The 17,233-nt window shown below is 42.1% G+C and overlaps 3 protein-coding genes across 3 annotated transcripts; all 3 read right to left on the bottom strand.

The window, feature by feature from the left end:
- Nucleotides 1–351: 351 nt before the first annotated feature.
- LOC135497781 (LIM and SH3 domain protein 1-like) lies at nt 352–3,522 on the bottom strand. Its single transcript, XM_064787670.1, has 5 exons — nt 3,289–3,522; nt 3,000–3,094; nt 2,468–2,555; nt 1,451–1,654; nt 352–921 (listed from the first exon to the last, which is right to left on the bottom strand). Exons 1-5 carry the CDS (start codon nt 3,355–3,357, stop codon nt 739–741), a joined length of 639 nt encoding a protein of 212 aa, XP_064643740.1. The 5' UTR covers nt 3,358–3,522; the 3' UTR covers nt 352–738.
- A 740-nt stretch (nt 3,523–4,262) lies between these two features.
- Nucleotides 4,263–11,554, bottom strand: LOC135497879 (fibroin heavy chain-like). Its single transcript, XM_064787863.1, has 7 exons — nt 11,422–11,554; nt 10,477–10,648; nt 10,268–10,364; nt 9,830–9,929; nt 9,104–9,265; nt 8,478–8,581; nt 4,263–8,076 (listed from the first exon to the last, which is right to left on the bottom strand). Exons 2-7 carry the CDS (start codon nt 10,638–10,640, stop codon nt 4,897–4,899), a joined length of 3,807 nt encoding a protein of 1,268 aa, XP_064643933.1. The 5' UTR covers nt 10,641–10,648; nt 11,422–11,554; the 3' UTR covers nt 4,263–4,896.
- Nucleotides 11,555–11,565: 11 nt separating this feature from the next.
- Nucleotides 11,566–16,395, bottom strand: LOC135497878 (uncharacterized). Its single transcript, XM_064787862.1, has 7 exons — nt 16,304–16,395; nt 15,506–15,674; nt 14,957–15,047; nt 14,454–14,556; nt 14,068–14,223; nt 13,577–13,683; nt 11,566–13,082 (listed from the first exon to the last, which is right to left on the bottom strand). Exons 2-7 carry the CDS (start codon nt 15,664–15,666, stop codon nt 12,288–12,290), a joined length of 1,413 nt encoding a protein of 470 aa, XP_064643932.1. The 5' UTR covers nt 15,667–15,674; nt 16,304–16,395; the 3' UTR covers nt 11,566–12,287.
- Nucleotides 16,396–17,233: the final 838 nt, after the last annotated feature.

Raw genomic sequence — 17,233 nt, 5'->3', positions numbered from 1 at the left:
TCAGCAATTTTTTTTTCAAAGCCAATGGAACAAAGGGAATAAGAAAAATCTTTACTATGTCTTACAAATGTTCTCAGTCTTCCTTTGGATAATGTCTGAAACTCTTCCCAACTTTGCCTTTTTTACCCAAACTGAATATGTGTATAGTACATAACTTGCCAATATATAGCAGTTCGTAGGGTACCGCTTGCATGTCAATTTGAAATGAAATGGATTAAAATATTATTTGTTTAATAAATGTCTTATGATTTTGTGATATTACCATTTAGTTTACCTTTATAGGTTTGAAAAACTAGGTTTTTGAAAAAAAACCATAAGGGTTTTTCGGCCAACACATATGTACACCCCGAAGAGTTTTTTTGCTAAAATGAAAAAAACTCATGGTTTTTGAGATTGCGAACACGATACAAAAAATGTGGGCAAGAAAGAGAGAACGTCAACCTTTCGACCACATCGAACCAGCCCCGCCAAGATCGTATCCGTGAGCCTTCAGACAGCAAACGAGACCGAAGCGGATTGGGCTAGATCGGTTTGGTTCCGTGAATGGTCACTTGGCATCAGCGGGATATCATGGATAAGGGTATAATGATCAATGATGGCAAAGTACGGATTGCGGTTGCGGGATGTCGTTTCACTACCTTAGCTGCAGCACACAGTTTATTATCATGCTATTATACTTAGATAAGTTTAGATTAATTAGAAAAGTGACGAGGGTGATTCTATTCTATCTCCACAACATTACTGAGCCTCGGCATAGTTTGTAGGTAACATGCCGTATTGCCCGGTTCTTTGGACACGTCCTTGCATCCAACCCTCATCTATGACCGTAGCGTCAATGATGATGTCGCCCTCCTGGAAACTGACCTCATCTTCATCAGCTGCCGAGTAATCGTATACTGCCACGTACGTTTTTCCAGCTACCTGGAGATAAGGTAAAACAAAACTTTAGTAGGCTGTTCGCACTCGTGGTGCCAGTCGGACACGTCGCACTAAGTCGCCAGGTAAATAACTGAGATCTGAAATGCGCAAATGTAAGCAATGTACCCAAAAAATTATTTCCGTCGGGGGTTTTGAAAAAGGTTTTTCGCAAACCTATATATTACCAAGCATAGATTATTAAAGAGAACATATGCTTGATCTTACTTTATGTTACTTATTCAGGTGCGAAAATCTTTGAAACGCAAAATCTCGTACAGCAGATCCCAGAACGAGAATGAGAACGGGTTGACGACGGATCACGCGTCGAATGTTGCCACAATGTATTAAAACAGTGTGTCTTCGATGTCTGGTATGCCTGGAAACATTAGTACAAAAAAACAATCGACTTGACTTGATGACGTCAACAAGAGAAAAATGACCTCCTTCTCGCTGTCGTTCTCGTTCTTGGATCAAAATCTGTACCTCTCTCATAAAGAAGGACAAGCGTAATAAATCTGTTTGCGGGATTTACCGGTGTTGGTGGGGGGACTTCAGTTGGCAGTCTATGTCTATTGGGTGGTTTGGTGCTGATCCTAGGAGCTGGTTTTCCCGATATATTGGTGGTGTATCCAATATCACTGGCTTGGGCCTGTGCTTTCTTTATGCGAAGTGACTCCGGGTCATCCGCTACGACTGTGTAACTTCCCTTCCCAGCCTCGAACTCTTTGTGGTACACCTGGTCAAAGACAGTTTACAGGACATTTAATACATCGTATCGGGTGGCCCATTAAAAGTGCATTCAGCCTTGGGGAGATGAAAAATGTGAGGCATTTTTAACATGTATGTTATATCATGGAGGTATTATTAATAATACCTCCATGGTTATATATACTGTGGCCAATTTAGCCAATTATGTCATCCTTCACATAGGCCTATTACACATAATATGGGTATTTTGTGCAGGTGCGTATCAGCTGGCTAAATAGTGTCTACACTGTGCAAGAGCGCCTGCACAAAGGGCTATTTCACGCGTGATAGGTCTCTCCGAAACAGACCAACCAAATCTGGCTAAATAGCGTCGACACTGTAGACATCTAGAAAATAAACTGGCGTAGAAAAGCTACATGAACAAGCGCACACCTTTGCATGTTATATGAAGGAAATACGTCGTAGAGTTCGTTAATTTAAGTGTCACCCCTAATAAAAGGGCCAGTCAGCTTGAGACTATGAGACACTCTTTATTTACACTGTACTTTCAAACTCGTATCTCCAACAGCGCCTGGCGAGAAGGTAGTTTATACCATATTTTTAACCAGTCGGCGGCTGACCAACCGGCCGCATCGGAAGAGGCAACCTTCGACCTTCCAAGAGGCATACGCCTTAATCACCCAGCCATCGGTAGTTTAACGTATCTATCACACGAACCTTCAGCACCATCTGACAGTAATTTTGAAACGATGCACTTGGACTTTGGAGCGCTACCAAATAACCGGTACCCATGCGAGAATACAATCGACTCTCTATTAAGGATCTTGCATTGCTCGCTTACCAAAGTCGATTGTTCCTTTTCGGCCTGTGCCAGACGCAAATTTTCCGGAGTATCTGCCACAGTGGTATGCTTCGTTGTCGGGTAGTGACTGAAAGTATGAGGAATGTATTAGTGCATCACACTGACATACGTTACTGAAGGATACCTTATGCATGCAAATTGACACGTTGACCCGATGCAAGTTTTCTCCCGCGATCAAGGTTTATAATCTAACCAAAATACATGTACTAGCATCATCACAAATAATAGTCGAGTGGTATCACAATCAACTTGGTTGAAAAGTAGTGCTGGCTTATCGAAGGAGGTTTGTGGACCTACTTATACATCGACAAGTCTTCGTCATCTTGGATTTTTTTAGGGTTCTTTCTCCTGTAACGGTTTTTGCACTTCTTGCTATTCTTCAACGCACTTATTGACGTCCAAAGACAATGCACAAGATAAATATTATTGGAAATATTCCTCAGAAAATTTGAACCAAAATGGCTGCTGGTAACAAAACCCTAATTTATCTATGTGATTAATGATAACTTACGCATTGCAATACGGCAGCTTATTGAAACCCTTGTAGGTCTTCATGTCTAGGGTCTGGTGGCATGTTTCGCAGTTAAAACATGCTTTGTGCCAGTACTGAAAGTTAACACATAAAAAGATACAGCACCGAAAATGTGGATACGGATACAAAAAAGAGCTAAGATTCTAAACTGTGACGAAATCAGCCGAGTAGCCTTCACACAGCAGCCCAAAATGACGTCCACATTCATCTCATCCGAAGAGAGCTTCCAGTTATCATAAATAAGGAGTCACTCGCAACAATTTCTCACCTTGTCCAAACAATTCAATTTTTCCATTGGGTAGACTGTCTTCGTGCACCTGCTGCATTGGGGATTCATCTTCAGTGTTAGAGCTGTAAACAAGCGGATAGATCAAGACCTGTGCGGTTTGCTTTCCTTCGTCTGAATGTTAGTTCAAGAGGCCTAACATTTCAAATTAAATACATCATCAGGCCAACTTGCCTGCCACCTTTTGTCCAGCCACCTTTTGTCCAGGCACCTCATTCCTATATACGTGTCGGACTAACATTTGTTGCCTGCGGGCCTCTGTTGTCTGTTGATCAGTGCATGTACTGCATTCATCAAAAGGCCATACATTGAACACAGTGCAAGGACTGGTATGAATGGGGCAATATTTGAAAAAGTTTATCACACACTGGTAACTCTGCAATGCATGTCAAAATGTTTAATGGTTTAGTGGTTTAACAGAGTTCATGACATTACGACATTCTGATCCAGAGAATGCAAGTGTGCGGCGAACCTTTAGAATTGGCAAATAGTGTAACTTCACTTTCTTTTGGAAGAAGTTTTCTCCAAGAGGAGGAGGCGTTTTTATCCAAAGTAAACATCTGATGTAACAGATTCCTAATTAAGCTGGGCGCAAAGATAAAAAACGTCTGCTATGCAATGTGTTAATTGTTTGGATATATATTTGCATTGTCTTCGCATTTGGAATTAACCTACACGACCGTAGTATCGAGCGAGATATATGGACGTGGTGGGCCTTCACCTACCCACATCTCAAAGTTGACTCCAGGCCCTTGGAATGTGTGCAACAGCCAGGTATACATCAAAGCTGTATGTCAGGGTCGAGTCCAGGTCGTCCTCTTTTCCTGTGCCCTTCATCCTGGATTCGCGTCCAAACGTTTCTATATTACTTGTATACATCTACCGTGATTGCAGATGTTTACGGAGGACTGCGTGAAGAAAAAAGACAGAAATGAAGAACACATCGAACGCACGCGTCTTAAAATACTACTCAGTAATTTTTATTTATCAACTTTTATAAAAAGCGGTGAGAACCAGACTCCACCTGACATGCACATCTTGAGAACAATGCGTTGACGTCTGATTTTTCATGGAAAGGAAAGTGGAGTGCTGTCAGCTATGAGTACACAGATAAAGCTGCATCAATGATGAACCTCTGTCAGTAAATAGTATTAAGGTCAGAGGTTGCTAATACACTTAACTCATTTTTGACCAAATTGTTATTTTATAGTAGACTCTGGTTTTTACCGCCCGATTTATAGTAGTATGCTCTATCTTATAATAAAAATACATAAGAGCAAAGCCTTTGAGCTAAAATTCATTTTCAAATCTGTTCACGAAATGCCCTTGTTTTCTTGAAAACGACTCCTTTTTCTGAAAATCTTAGCTGCGCCAATGGATATGATACACTGGGTGAGATCATGGTTTTTTCATGTAGGCCTATATATGGTTAATCAAAAACACTTTTCTTGAAGAAATGTGTTCTTGTTTTGATAGAAACTAGAGGTGCGAAAATAAGAGTTCTTGACCTTTATCTTGAAGGATTGTCTTCTTCGACCACGATACGCGCGGGAAGGGGGTGGGTAAATGATGGTTTCTTCACTAATGTCACTATGTATCATCCCAGTACTGATCTACCCAGACCCAATAGTACAAAACGAATTTTTCCTTTTTTTTGTCATTGTCTTTATCTTCACTTCCGCGGTTGAAGGATTTCTGCGGAGTTTCCTGACTTATGCCGGCACTGTTACTTTTATTTTCAATATATCTATTACCATGGTCACCACCATCACTGTTGCTTTTTCCCTTTTCAGCAACACTGCCATTAATATTTTCCTCCTCCTCCTCCTCCTCTTCATCTTCATCTTCTCCCTTGCCACTACCACCACCAGTACCACTGTCATTCCCATTGCCACCAACACTACTTATGTCACTACTGTTGTTACTGCCACTACCACCACCACTACCACTGTCATTCCCATTGCCACCAACACTACCGCTGTCACTACCGTTGTTACTGCCACTGCCACTACCAGTACCACTGTCATTCCCATTGCCACCAACACTACCGATGTCACTACCGTTGTTACTGCCACTGCCACTACCAGTACCACTGTCATTCCCATTGCCACCAACACTACCGCTGTCACTACCGTTGTTACTGCCACTGCCACTACCAGTACCACTGTCATTCCCATTGCCACCAACACTACCGCTGTCGGTACCGTTGTTACTGCCACTGCCACTACCAGTACCACTGTCATTCCCATTGCCACCAACACTACCGCTGTCGCTACCGTTGTTACTGCCACTGCCACTACCAGTACCACTGTCATTCCCATTGCCACCAACACTACCGATGTCACTACCGTTGTTACTGCCACTGCCACTACCAGTACCACTGTCATTCCCATTGCCACCAACACTACCGATGTCACTACCGTTGGTACTGCCACTAGCACCACCACTACCATTGTCATTCCCATTGCCACCAACACTACCGCTGTCGCTACCGTTGTTACTGCCACTGCCACTACCAGTACCACTGTCACTGCCATCGCCTCTACCACTGGCACTGGCACTGCTGCTGCCACTGTAATTGCCACTGCCACTGCCACTACCTATGCCAGTACCACTGTCACTGCCACTGTCACTGCCACTGCCACTGCCACTGCCGTTGTCACTGCCAACTACACTGTCACTGCCACTGTCGCTGCCACTGTCACTGATGTTGTCACTGCCAATTACACTGCCACTGTCACTGCCACTGTCGCTGCCACTGTCACTGATGTTGTCACTGCCAATTACACTGCCACTGTCGCTGCCACTGTCACTGGCACTATCACTGCCGTTGCTACTGCTACTACCTATGCCAGTACCGCTTTCCCCAAATGTAGGAGTCTTATCTGTATTGTCGTCATCATCATAATCTTTATTGCGACCACCACCACCACTGCTACTGTCACAACTGCTTCCAGAACCGCACTCACTACCATTTTCCTGAACAGTAACAGTGCCATTAGTGTTATCGTCATCACCATCATAATCTTTATTACCACTACCACTACGACTACCACCACCACCACCACTGCTGCTGTCACAACTGCTTCCAGAACCGCACTCACTACCATTTTCCTGAACAGTAACATTGCCATTAGTGTTATCGTCATCACCATCATCATCTTTATTACCACTACCACTACGACTACCACCACCATCACCACTGCTACTGTCACAACTGCTTCCAGAACCGCACTCGCTACCATTTTCCTGAACAGTAACAGTACGATTAGTGTTGTCGTCATCACCATCATCATCTTTATTGCCACTACCACTACCCATACCACTGCCACTACCGCTGCCACTGTCACAACTGCTTCCAGAACCGCACTCGCTACCATTTTCGTGAACAGTAACAGTGCCATTAGTGTTGTCGTCATCACCATCATCATCTTTATTACCACTACCACTCCCCATACCACTGCCACCACCGCTACCACTGTCACAACTGCTACCACAGCCACTACCACTACCATTTTCCCGAACAAAAACAGTGCCATAAGTATTGTGGTCATCACCACCATCATCTTTATTGCCACTATCACCACCAACACCAACATCACTTCCACTATTGCTGTCACTACCACAACCACTGCCACTACAAATTTTCGGAAAAGTAACAGTGCCATCAGTTATGTCGTCGTCGTCTTCATCATCATCTTCACTGCCTCTACTGCTGCCATTACCACTACCACTACCACTGCCACTGCCACTTTCCCAAATAGTCATATTGCGATCAGTATTGCCATCAGTATTGTCGTCATCTCCATCATCATCTTCGTTAGCACCACTACCACTGCCACCAACCTTACCACGACCACTTCCACTTCCCCAGCCAGTCATAGTGCCATCAGTATCATCGTTTTTATTATCACCACTACGATTTCCGCTTCCCTCAGTAACAGCAACACTACCATCAGGATTATCATCGTTACCATAATTATCAACAAGGCCACTGGCATTGCCACTTCCACTTCCGTCGATAGCATTAAGACTGCCATCAGGATTATCATCGTCATCATAATCACCACTATGACCGCTGCCATTGCCACTTCCGCCAGCAGCAGTAACACTACCATCAGGGTTATCATCGTCACCAAAATCGTCACTATTACCCCTGCCATTGCCACTTCCACTTCCGCCAGCAGCAGTAACACTACCATCAGGGTTATCATCGTCACCAAAATCGTCACTATTACCCCTGCCATTGCCACTTCCACTTCCGCCAGCAGCAGTAACACTACCATCAGGGTTATCATCGTCACCAAAATCGTCACTATTACCGCTACCATTGCCATTTTCACTTCCTTCCAGAGCAGTAACACTACCATCAGGATTATCATCGTCACCAAAATCTTCACTATTACCACTGCCATTGCCATTTCCACTACCTTCTATATAAGTAACAGTACCATCAGGATTATCGTCGTCACCATAATCTCCACTATTACCACTGGCACTGCCACTGCCATTTCCACTTCCTTCAACAGCATTAACACTACCATCAGGATTATCATCATCATTTTCACCACCCTTTGTAACGAGGTCTTCATCAGGTAACCACTGGTACCTGTGGCCGTTCCACACCCATTTTCCAACTATCCACTTGGAAGTAATGAGTGGTGGTCTGCCATCAGCTTGTACATTCGCCTCTTGCTTTGTTCCAAACCGACGAAACATTGCTGCCATCCCCCTTTCACTCATTTTCGACAACGCGGCCAAAGTTGGAAACTAGAAATAATGATACAAGTACAATCCATTATTGCAAATGAAAAAGGTAACATAGAGGGCGTTAGGTGTTGACATTTTCGAGCATGTGGTTGGAAATGTCCTACTCTGATAAGGTTCGTACTATACCACCATCCCTCCATATAGACCTCATCTTCCCTCAGCAAGCCTTTGGGTCGCGTCTACTTTGTGTGAGTGTGTTTTACTAGTCATAATAACCAATTCCGTAGCTATATGTACGTCACAGAAGAGAACTCTCGCACAATTGATGGCTTGACCCACTGTGTCGTAGTGTAAAGGTAAGTACGTAAGCTTCAGACCGGCGATCTGATGCATCGTTCTCCATCTGGCTATTGTCGCACAACTCTTGTCCCTTGACCCAAAAAAACTGCTAATATACTCACCGACATTCCGTTACTAGCACTGTTCTTCTTTGAGCAAGTAGTGGACATATCAATTCTCGACCCTGTCTCAATACCGGTGACGAAAAATCGTATGTGCACTGTCTCTGAAAGAAGGTAACCACATAATTTTCGGCACAACAAGTTCAGTGCAATTTGTATTGTTGGAGAACGGGTCCGCCCTCTTTATGATAATAGTTTATTCAGATTTCATAAAATGTTCTTGATGGTATATCCGGTTTTCTTCTACCCTCTCTCACTCTCCTCCTACTTCACCTTCGTGGCTTAAATTCATAAGAGCCCGCTAAAATCTAAGAATGAAAATTGTCCGAGTACAACGCCCGGGTGAGTTCTTATAATTCAAGTAGCACGAAAGAAGAAAATGAAGACCAAATCTATGCAAATTGACGTACACAACATGTAGAATTACAAAAGTAAAGAGGCAATTTGATTTTCAGATCAGGTTGCTCAATGAGCGCAAGGCCGCATAAAAATCATACAATATGTACAAATCCTATGTTTTTCGTCCCATCTTTACAGCGAAAAGTAAAGAAAAACTGCAAAAGGTCATGTTTTACATCTAGCAAGTCTTTTACAGACCACTTTTTTGAGACACGGCGTATACTTACTGCCTAAGCCCGTCAATATGGCGATTGTTTGTAGTCCTCGAGGTTCGCAAATATGATAGTCGTCATCTGTCCGTCTGAAGGTACCGAACATCTTCGCAAACTTTCCCAGATGAACCTTGTACATGTAGGATTGTCGAGTTATCCTTACAAACTTCTTGTTCTCTGAATATGAAATAGACACGTTTCATTCCTTATAATTTACGACCATTTCGGATCAAAAAAGGGGTAAGCATCGACGCCGAGATACGGGACAGACTTGGTGAAATGCATCCTTCATGTATCTTATTTTCGACACCACCTTTAGTTTTTCGCACAACAGAAAAGCCTGTAAAGCGTTCACGTTTTTAACCCAACTGATATCAATAAATCTGCAAAGGAAACATATGAAGCAATCTTTCCTCGTCAACCTTCTGCTTTTAGCACTACAGAAAAATTTGTAAAGCCATTAAAAGTCGAAAATTCCGATAAGATTCGTATCAGATTCTTAAGATCGTATTCAGTTTTTGTGTCCATGAACATATGCATTCGTTACAAGATGCGTGTATAAAGTTACTAAGTTAAGATCTTGACAAAGAATATTACAAGGATATCGTGGACAATGTACATGCACATGTGTACAAACTAAATATTTAAGTTAAGATTCTTATAACAATCATATCAGGATTTTCGACCAGCGATAAATATTAAACGATGTTGTTTTTTGGCGGAACCGATTTGAAGACTTACCGAGGAAGCATCTATAATCCTTGCCCAACTGGCCGTGGAGAGGATGAACATCACACACGGTTGGCTCGTTGTTGGTCCGGCGAGTATACAATAATTCACGCTGAAAAATAAATTCATCTTATTTTTATGAACGTCTGCCAAAATTAGTTGGTATCTTAGGTTAAGCAATATATGCTTTCGTCTCTTTCCCATGGATCTTCACCAGTATTTCCAACATAAAGTATATGGATATATTCCAAAGTTGTGCCATTGCACGTGTTACATACCTGGCAACCTCATTGATTGGGGGAAATTGAACACTCGGCAGGTTTGCAAGCCTTCGTAGACGATTTCTTTTAAAAACTTCCCCGATTAATCCTAAGAATATGAGAAACCATATATAATTTCCCTTGAATGAAATAGCACGGTGCTGTTTCTCAAAGAGATTTGGTCAGTTACCTTAACGAAGTCAAAAGTCCATCGGTTTTCGACAGCTGTATCCCCTGGTTCCCTGGTGAAAATACCGAATTTCTGCTGGCCGAAATCAGCACCGAATCTAAAATTGAAACATCAAGTTATAAATTATGCATCCATGTTGCCATGTATCGTAGTATATGATGTTACACGACATATATTCATTTTACTGATTATTTTAAGAGTGTACCTACCTCCCAAGAACATTGTACGTACGCCTATCGCCATTTTGTTTCATCTCATCGATTCCGGCGAGGAAAGTCATAACGAACCTGTTTGGCAGACAGCACGCGTAGGTGGCAGTCAGCAGCGCAAGCACACCGAAGAAGAGGGACAGGAGGGCCCGATAGTACTGCATAACTGAACCTGGAATGCCGATTCAGTAAATATATCAAAAGGGGTAGAAAAAAACGGGTCGTACTTTATTTGGCATTGAATATCTATGGAGTTGATTAAAGGAACGTCTTGGCGACATAGTCCTATCCCAGTCTTGTAGTCGTCTATTGCTTAACTTTTTGCAGCTCAGTTAGGAAATTAAGATCCTGTAGTGCATAAATGTTATCCCAGGTCGAGAAAGCATAAAAGATTCTTGTAAGATTCTCACTTAAAATCTTATTAAGTTTTGTATGTATGAAAGACCTTAACTGGGTGTCTAACTTTGTAACGAATGTCATGTACATGATGTACACGAACTTAATAACATCTAGACTAAGAATCTAACAGGAAACGCCACGGTATCTGGATTTTTGATCTAATAAAGGTACATTTGATAGGTTATCTGTTGAAGTTTGCGCGATTAATGGAGTAGAAAGCACTAAGGTCGGTTGTAATAGCTTACCAGAGTGATCTAAAATCCGCTTAATTTGATGGCGTCATAGGTCATGTTTCAGCCAATAGAGTCTTTACGATATTTGGAAATGTTTTCATTGGATGTGAATGTATTTCAGAGAGAGAGATACATTCAGCATGCTCATGCCGATACCGTATTAAGTAGGTGTGGACATTAATATGCACACGACTGTACATGTCAGGCAAGCATTTTAAAGTAAAGCATTTTAATAAGGTCATTTCAAATGTTAAGAAGTTGCTGCTTGTAGGCGGAACATTCGGTAAAATAATAGTTCAGAACAGGGCCTTACCGTTTATTCAGTTCCTGTTGTCGTCTTTTGACCCCTCCAAGACTGTTGATTCACATCCCTTGATATGCCATCCAACAGAACGTACATGCGTGTAATTTTAATTCATAACTAGTATGATATAATAAGATAAAAGAACAACCGCAATTATCGACGGCCTACTAACATTGCGTCTTTTTTATTGTGTAAACTGCAACGGATACACTTATGCAGTCAGTTTCCGAATAAATTATTAAGTTTTTCCGCGGTTAATTAGGACAATGACAAAATAAATTGACAGTAACAAAATATTTGCTCATTTGCATTTAAGATTCAAACTCCCACCATGCAAATATTTCACATACAAACTAACAAATTCATTTTTGTGGGCTGTGAAATTGTACCTCCTTTTTCAATCCTGACGTGTTCCTTCTAAACCTATCCATGTGAGTTCTCTGACGAAACTCGCATCAGGCATCCTAATACAGTTTTTGCTGCACAGAATGTGGGTCTGCCGTGTATGGTACTCCATCCCAAATGAGTCTTTTGAGGACAAAGTCGAGTGACAACCAGAATGCCGGCGTAACATATATATCCCAGTGTTCTCAATATTTCAGTGTTTTTCAAACCTTGATATATGGCCTTTAAACAGAATAAGGCCATCACTAACGTTCGTCAATTGACTCAGGCGTAATACCATGACATGTAACGATATGAAGGTGAAACGTGAATCATATGTAGCCCGCTCTTTGGAAACGACTAGTTCGTCTTAAAGTGAAACGTTATAAAGTGACAACGTGAACCCTATTTAAATACGCTATATATAGTATGTGAAACTTCTTTGCGTTCAATTAACAAATTCATGCAGAATTGTGGCAACCTTTTGGTGACTAACGACCATCATACTGCGCTTCCCAATCTTCTATAGCCTGGTCTTCGTCCTTCCAATAGTACGACCAGTACTCTCTGTCATAGTCATCATAGTCCCCATCACCATCGACATCACCGTGGCCTGAGTCGTTTACAAATTCTTCCTTACTTTCGCTTTTATCACCATCATCATCTTCGTCGTCTGTATCTCCATTGCCACTACCACTACTACTTTCATCGACAATAGTGCCATCGGTATTGTCATCATCGTCGTCGTCGCCACCATCACTACTTCCACTGCCTCCCTGAACTACAACTTCATCAATCACCCAAGCCCAGCTATTACCTTGCCAAACATATCTACCACCGGGCGTCGGAGTGATTGGTTTTTCGGTGGTTGGTTCGATAGTAGTTGGCCGGGCAGTGGTTGGTTCGGCAGTGGTTGGTACGGCAAAGGGTGGTTCGACACCAACACTACTACTTCCATCTTCGTCGTCTGTATCTCCATTGCCACTACCACTACTACTTTCATCGACAATAGTGCCATCGGTATTGTCATCATCGTCGTCGTCGCCACCATTACCACTTCCACTGCCTCCCTGAACTACATCACCATCAGTCACCCCCACCCATGGCCTGGCAATGGTTGGTTCGGCAGTGGCTGGTTCGGAAGTGGTTGGTTCGGCAGTGGTTGATGTGGTAGTGGTTGGCCTCGCAGTGGTTGGCACGGCGGGCACATCAGTTGACCAGAGCTTACTGAACATTGAGGCGATACCCTTTCCACTCATTTTCGAAAATGTGGCCATAAGGGGAATCTGGAAATGATAAAAATTATACCGTTATATAGAGAGGGCTTTATTTTTCGGCGGAGTAGCTTTTTAATGTATTTAGGGTAATCTACGAGCAGAAAATTAGAATTTGAGGGAAATTCTAGTCGTCGTTGATAACAATTGTCAAGTCACCGATTTTGATAGTTTTCCGTCAATAAATCTAGGGAAAGAAACCATTACCAGTGAATTACTTGATGGATGAGTTAGGTACTGATGCCAATATTCCCTACCCGTTCTGTCCACGCACGCGTAACAGCCATGTATTTTACATCGAACTGTATAGAAATAATATTTCACCGCACGTGTTGACAAACGGCATATTACACGCGGCTTTACAATCTAAAAAAAAACCTAAGGCATTTTCTTTTTCCCGACTGCGAGACGATCCACCTTGTGCGGTGCTAGGCTTCCAATTTTAGAACCGGCCTCAGATCCGTAAAACAATACTCGTATGTGTGTTCATCTGCCCATCCACTCACCGTAATGACATTCTGGCTGAGTGGCCGCTGTTCGGTACAAGTTGGAGTGACGTCGATCAAAGGCCCTGTCATGAAACTTGTCACCAAGAGCCCCACTCGCAGTGCTTCTGCAAGAATAAAATGGTAATTTTTGTGTAACAATCATCTTAATCATGTAATTTATATATAACAAATCATATAATTATCATTTTAGGCTTCATGATAAATTTTTCATCGTTGCATTGGTATTTAGAGAATCGGCAAAGGCACTAACGTTGGTGATCAGTCCTAACGGTTAAATTGTAAATGAGATTTTCTGGAGGAGGTCTCTGTACTCTTGAAAATAAAGGCTATTGAGCTTTTTTAGAGTTTTTCAGCAAACACAAATATATGCACCCAAGTCAAGCAGTGAGAGTTGGCCACCTCATGATAATTTCACAACTATCACTGCGCCGGTGTATCAGTGTATCAGTGTATCAGTGTATCAGTGTATCAGTGTAGCCTGTACTTACTGCCCGACCCAGTCACTAGTGAGAATGTTTGTAGTCCCTGGAGCTCACAAATATCCACATATTCACTCGATCTCTGGAGAAATCCCGTCATCTTCATAGATTTTCCAAGTTTAAGTTTGTATGTTTTACCAATAGTCTTAACGAGTTTCTTGTTTCCTGAAATTGAAAGTATCATTTTTACGCTTTAGTCCCTTTTGATCAAAATTCTCTTGTGCTTTATACTCTTGGCAAATTCATAACTTGATATAATCGTTTCGGAGGGCATGCTATCATTGCATACAATTTTTTAATCATGCTGTGATTTCAACTGATATAATGGGCTCTCAAGTTATCTCGACCAAAGCAGTATACGGTAAATAATGAAAAGGAAAGTAGTGAATACTTACCTAGGAAACACCGGTAGTCCATGTTCAAATAGCCATCAACACCCTGAGCCACGTGGCAGACAGCTGGCTCGTGATTGACTTGGCGCGTGTGGAGGAATTTATCCTGGAAAAAAATGTTTTTCCTTATTATATCAAGTAACGGATGTCGATTTGGGTGTACATCTTTACTAGCAAACTTGTACATAATGATGCACATACAAAGTTGACTGCTAGATACCGAGAAACGGAACCAAAACGCAACCCTTTCCCTGCTTTATCGCTGCTTTTTTCGATTCCCCGCTTTTCTGTCATCACAGAGAGTCTAGACTGCTGAGTTTTGTTTGATCAGGCACAAATATGCGAAAAAAATGTATCATTTTCCTTTAGTTATAATTGAAAACATTTAAAGCTTTTCAAGACCTCAAGGGTTTTTATCATCATCACCATCAAGTTCGGTGTCATGCTGGTTCACAGTATATCGGTTAAAAGCAATGGATATCTCTTGGAAATCTTCCGTGACTTGCCTGTAAAGGTTCTAAGATCAATATCTCTTTGACACGCGAGTCGAAACTGTATTGAAGGCTGAATTTCTGGGTGTAGAAGTTGGCACCAATGCTAAAAGTTAAACAAATGTTAGCATCACAAAACACATATAATAGAATTCGCAAGTTAGGATGAATTTATTATTAGTACCTGATTTGCTAATACAATGTATATGTAATTGTAAGGTTAATTTACTTAACGATAATGAGTACAGCACAATTTACACAGATTGCCATCATAGTGCATTCATGTACTGTACTGTACTGTACATGCATACGTTGGTGTACGCACTGAGCTCCAGTTAGTTTTTAGGTCACACATTTCAATACTTTGTAACACCAACTGGCACTCATCGGCGCCAGCTGCCGTCGTCGTCGACATCATCGTCATCATCACCGCTATTGTTACCATACAGGCTTCTTCATTTTAATACTTACGCTAACCGCGCTAGTGAGTAATATTGACCAACCAAGTACAGTTTTGACGTTGTGACGATCAAATGCTCCAGGAAATGTTTTGAAAAATCCTACCTTCCAGTGATGTTGTAGATTTTCTTGGCACCATAATATTCCTCGTCAACCTCTCCAATGAAATTCATAACAAACTTATGCGGCAGGCAGCAGGCATTGGCCATGGCCAGCAGCGCAAGCGCTGTGCAGACAGCAGACACGAGAGCCCGAGAGTGCGACATTACCTTATCTGCAAAGGGATGATAAAGAAAGGTTCAGGGATGATAAAGAAAGGTTTATTTCTGAACAGACTCCTGATAATAAATATTTTGCCAAACGCCGAACAAATATATTGAATGTCCAAAAAATTAAGCGAATAGTCAAAACATGGAAGGTTCTCGTGCCTGAGTGTCTCATTTTATGTCACCCCGATGATGGCCAGTATGAGTGGTGTTATCGGGGTTAAGGGTGAACGTCACACTGTCATCTCCAAAGCTCCACGCTACACATTGCTTATGCACCGATCGGCACACAAACTCACGATCAGGTTAGAGACTCGAAATCAAAATCGGAGAAACCCAGCAGTTCTCGGTGTTTAAATTTTACCGTGTATTTTGATGATAGACAAGCTACTATAACTGTACTGTGGTAGGCGACTGGGCAGTCGACAGTGTGGAAATTATGCACCTATAACCACTCCACCATGTGCACTCAGTCTGGTCCTTCAATAAAGCTGGAGACTCCTACAAAAATCCAACGTGTAAACCAACCCTAAATCACCATAAGGCGCTGTTAGAACTCCACTTTACCGGGAGATGGAACGAGCGTAAGAAAAGAAGGAACGACAAAATTTAACAGAATTTGGAAATGTTGACTTGCCGTTCTCGACGCTTATCCTGGCCACTTCCAAGCTCTCCGTGGCAGTTGATCCAAATAACTTGACATTTCAATATTCTACATATACATGCTCCGTCAAATCTGTGTAATTACACAACAATCGTCATTATTGCAACCTACTTATAATTGCCTATTTCTATTAACAGTAACGGAAAAATATTATATATTTATAAAATTATCCGCTGTTTCCGATGGACACAGATTCTGTCTGTTTACCCTTAATGGGTTGTCTGAATATCACCAAGGATAATCCAATTGATATCACCTACACATAGACATTCTGAATATCTTGATTATGATTGGCTGGGACGCTGTGTTGTGTTAGCAATGATGCCGACTCCCGCCCGTCGACTTTTCGCCATATCGCTCGATCGGTTCACAGTTGTCGGGCGACGCCCATATAGTTGACGAAAGTTGTTTCGGTGAAAATGTACTGCATGTGAATGTATTTTTTGATGATAAGCAACCGTTAGAACATCTCAAATGAATTTTTATGACATCGACAGCAAGTTTTGTGTCCGACAATTGATCGCTGCCGACCAGAGAACGGTAGGCCTACAGTTATTATCAAGATGATTTTTGTTGCGAGATAAGCAATATACCCCAACTCGCCGGGCAACATACCGAATGTCGTCACTGTAAGGTGCAATGTACATACATGGCTGGTTAGACACTAATGAATCGCCCATGGAACGCACTGCGAGAGGACCCCAGCAGGTACACGGACAAACTATCACAAAACATTTCCCTGTGTACCTGATGACATTTAACTTTTACCGCGATGTACATTGAGTAGGGAAACTTGGCTTCGAATGTACTTTGGGACGCTATTTCACTACTGAATGTGGGTGTCACCACACACTCGCACCATTCTATTATTTTAGGGGAGCTTCAGTTGAAAAACGGCCTGCG

This window comes from Lineus longissimus, chromosome 13, assembly GCF_910592395.1.
Source record: "Lineus longissimus chromosome 13, tnLinLong1.2, whole genome shotgun sequence".
Lineage (NCBI taxonomy): Eukaryota > Metazoa > Nemertea > Pilidiophora > Heteronemertea > Lineidae > Lineus > Lineus longissimus.
Note: the sequence above shows the minus strand (reverse complement) of the source record. Positions and strands in the feature narration are given on the sequence as shown.

Bases quoted from the DNA above. Each gene is read 5' to 3' on its own strand.
- LOC135497781 (XM_064787670.1), bottom strand. From the start codon at position 3,357: ATGAATCCCCAATGCAGCAGGTGCACGAAGACAGTCTACCCAATGGAA. The intron at 3,095-3,288 runs GTGAGAAATTGT...GTTAACTTTCAG, and splicing joins AATTGAATTGTTTGGACAAG to TACTGGCACAAAGCATGTTT. The intron at 2,556-2,999 runs GTAAGTTATCAT...TCATACTTTCAG, and splicing joins AAGCTGCCGTATTGCAATGC to TCACTACCCGACAACGAAGC.
- LOC135497879 (XM_064787863.1), bottom strand. From the start codon at position 10,640: ATGCAGTACTATCGGGCCCTCCTGTCCCTCTTCTTCGGTGTGCTTGCG. The intron at 9,930-10,267 runs GTAACTGACCAA...TTTATTTTTCAG, and splicing joins GGACTTTTGACTTCGTTAAG to CGTGAATTATTGTATACTCG. The intron at 9,266-9,829 runs GTAAGTCTTCAA...TTTCATATTCAG, and splicing joins GGATTATAGATGCTTCCTCG to AGAACAAGAAGTTTGTAAGG.
- LOC135497878 (XM_064787862.1), bottom strand. From the start codon at position 15,666: ATGTCGCACTCTCGGGCTCTCGTGTCTGCTGTCTGCACAGCGCTTGCG. The intron at 15,048-15,505 runs GTAGGATTTTTC...TTTAACTTTTAG, and splicing joins ATCTACAACATCACTGGAAG to CATTGGTGCCAACTTCTACA. The intron at 13,684-14,067 runs GTAAGTACAGGC...TTATTCTTGCAG, and splicing joins ACTAGTGACTGGGTCGGGCA to AAGCACTGCGAGTGGGGCTC.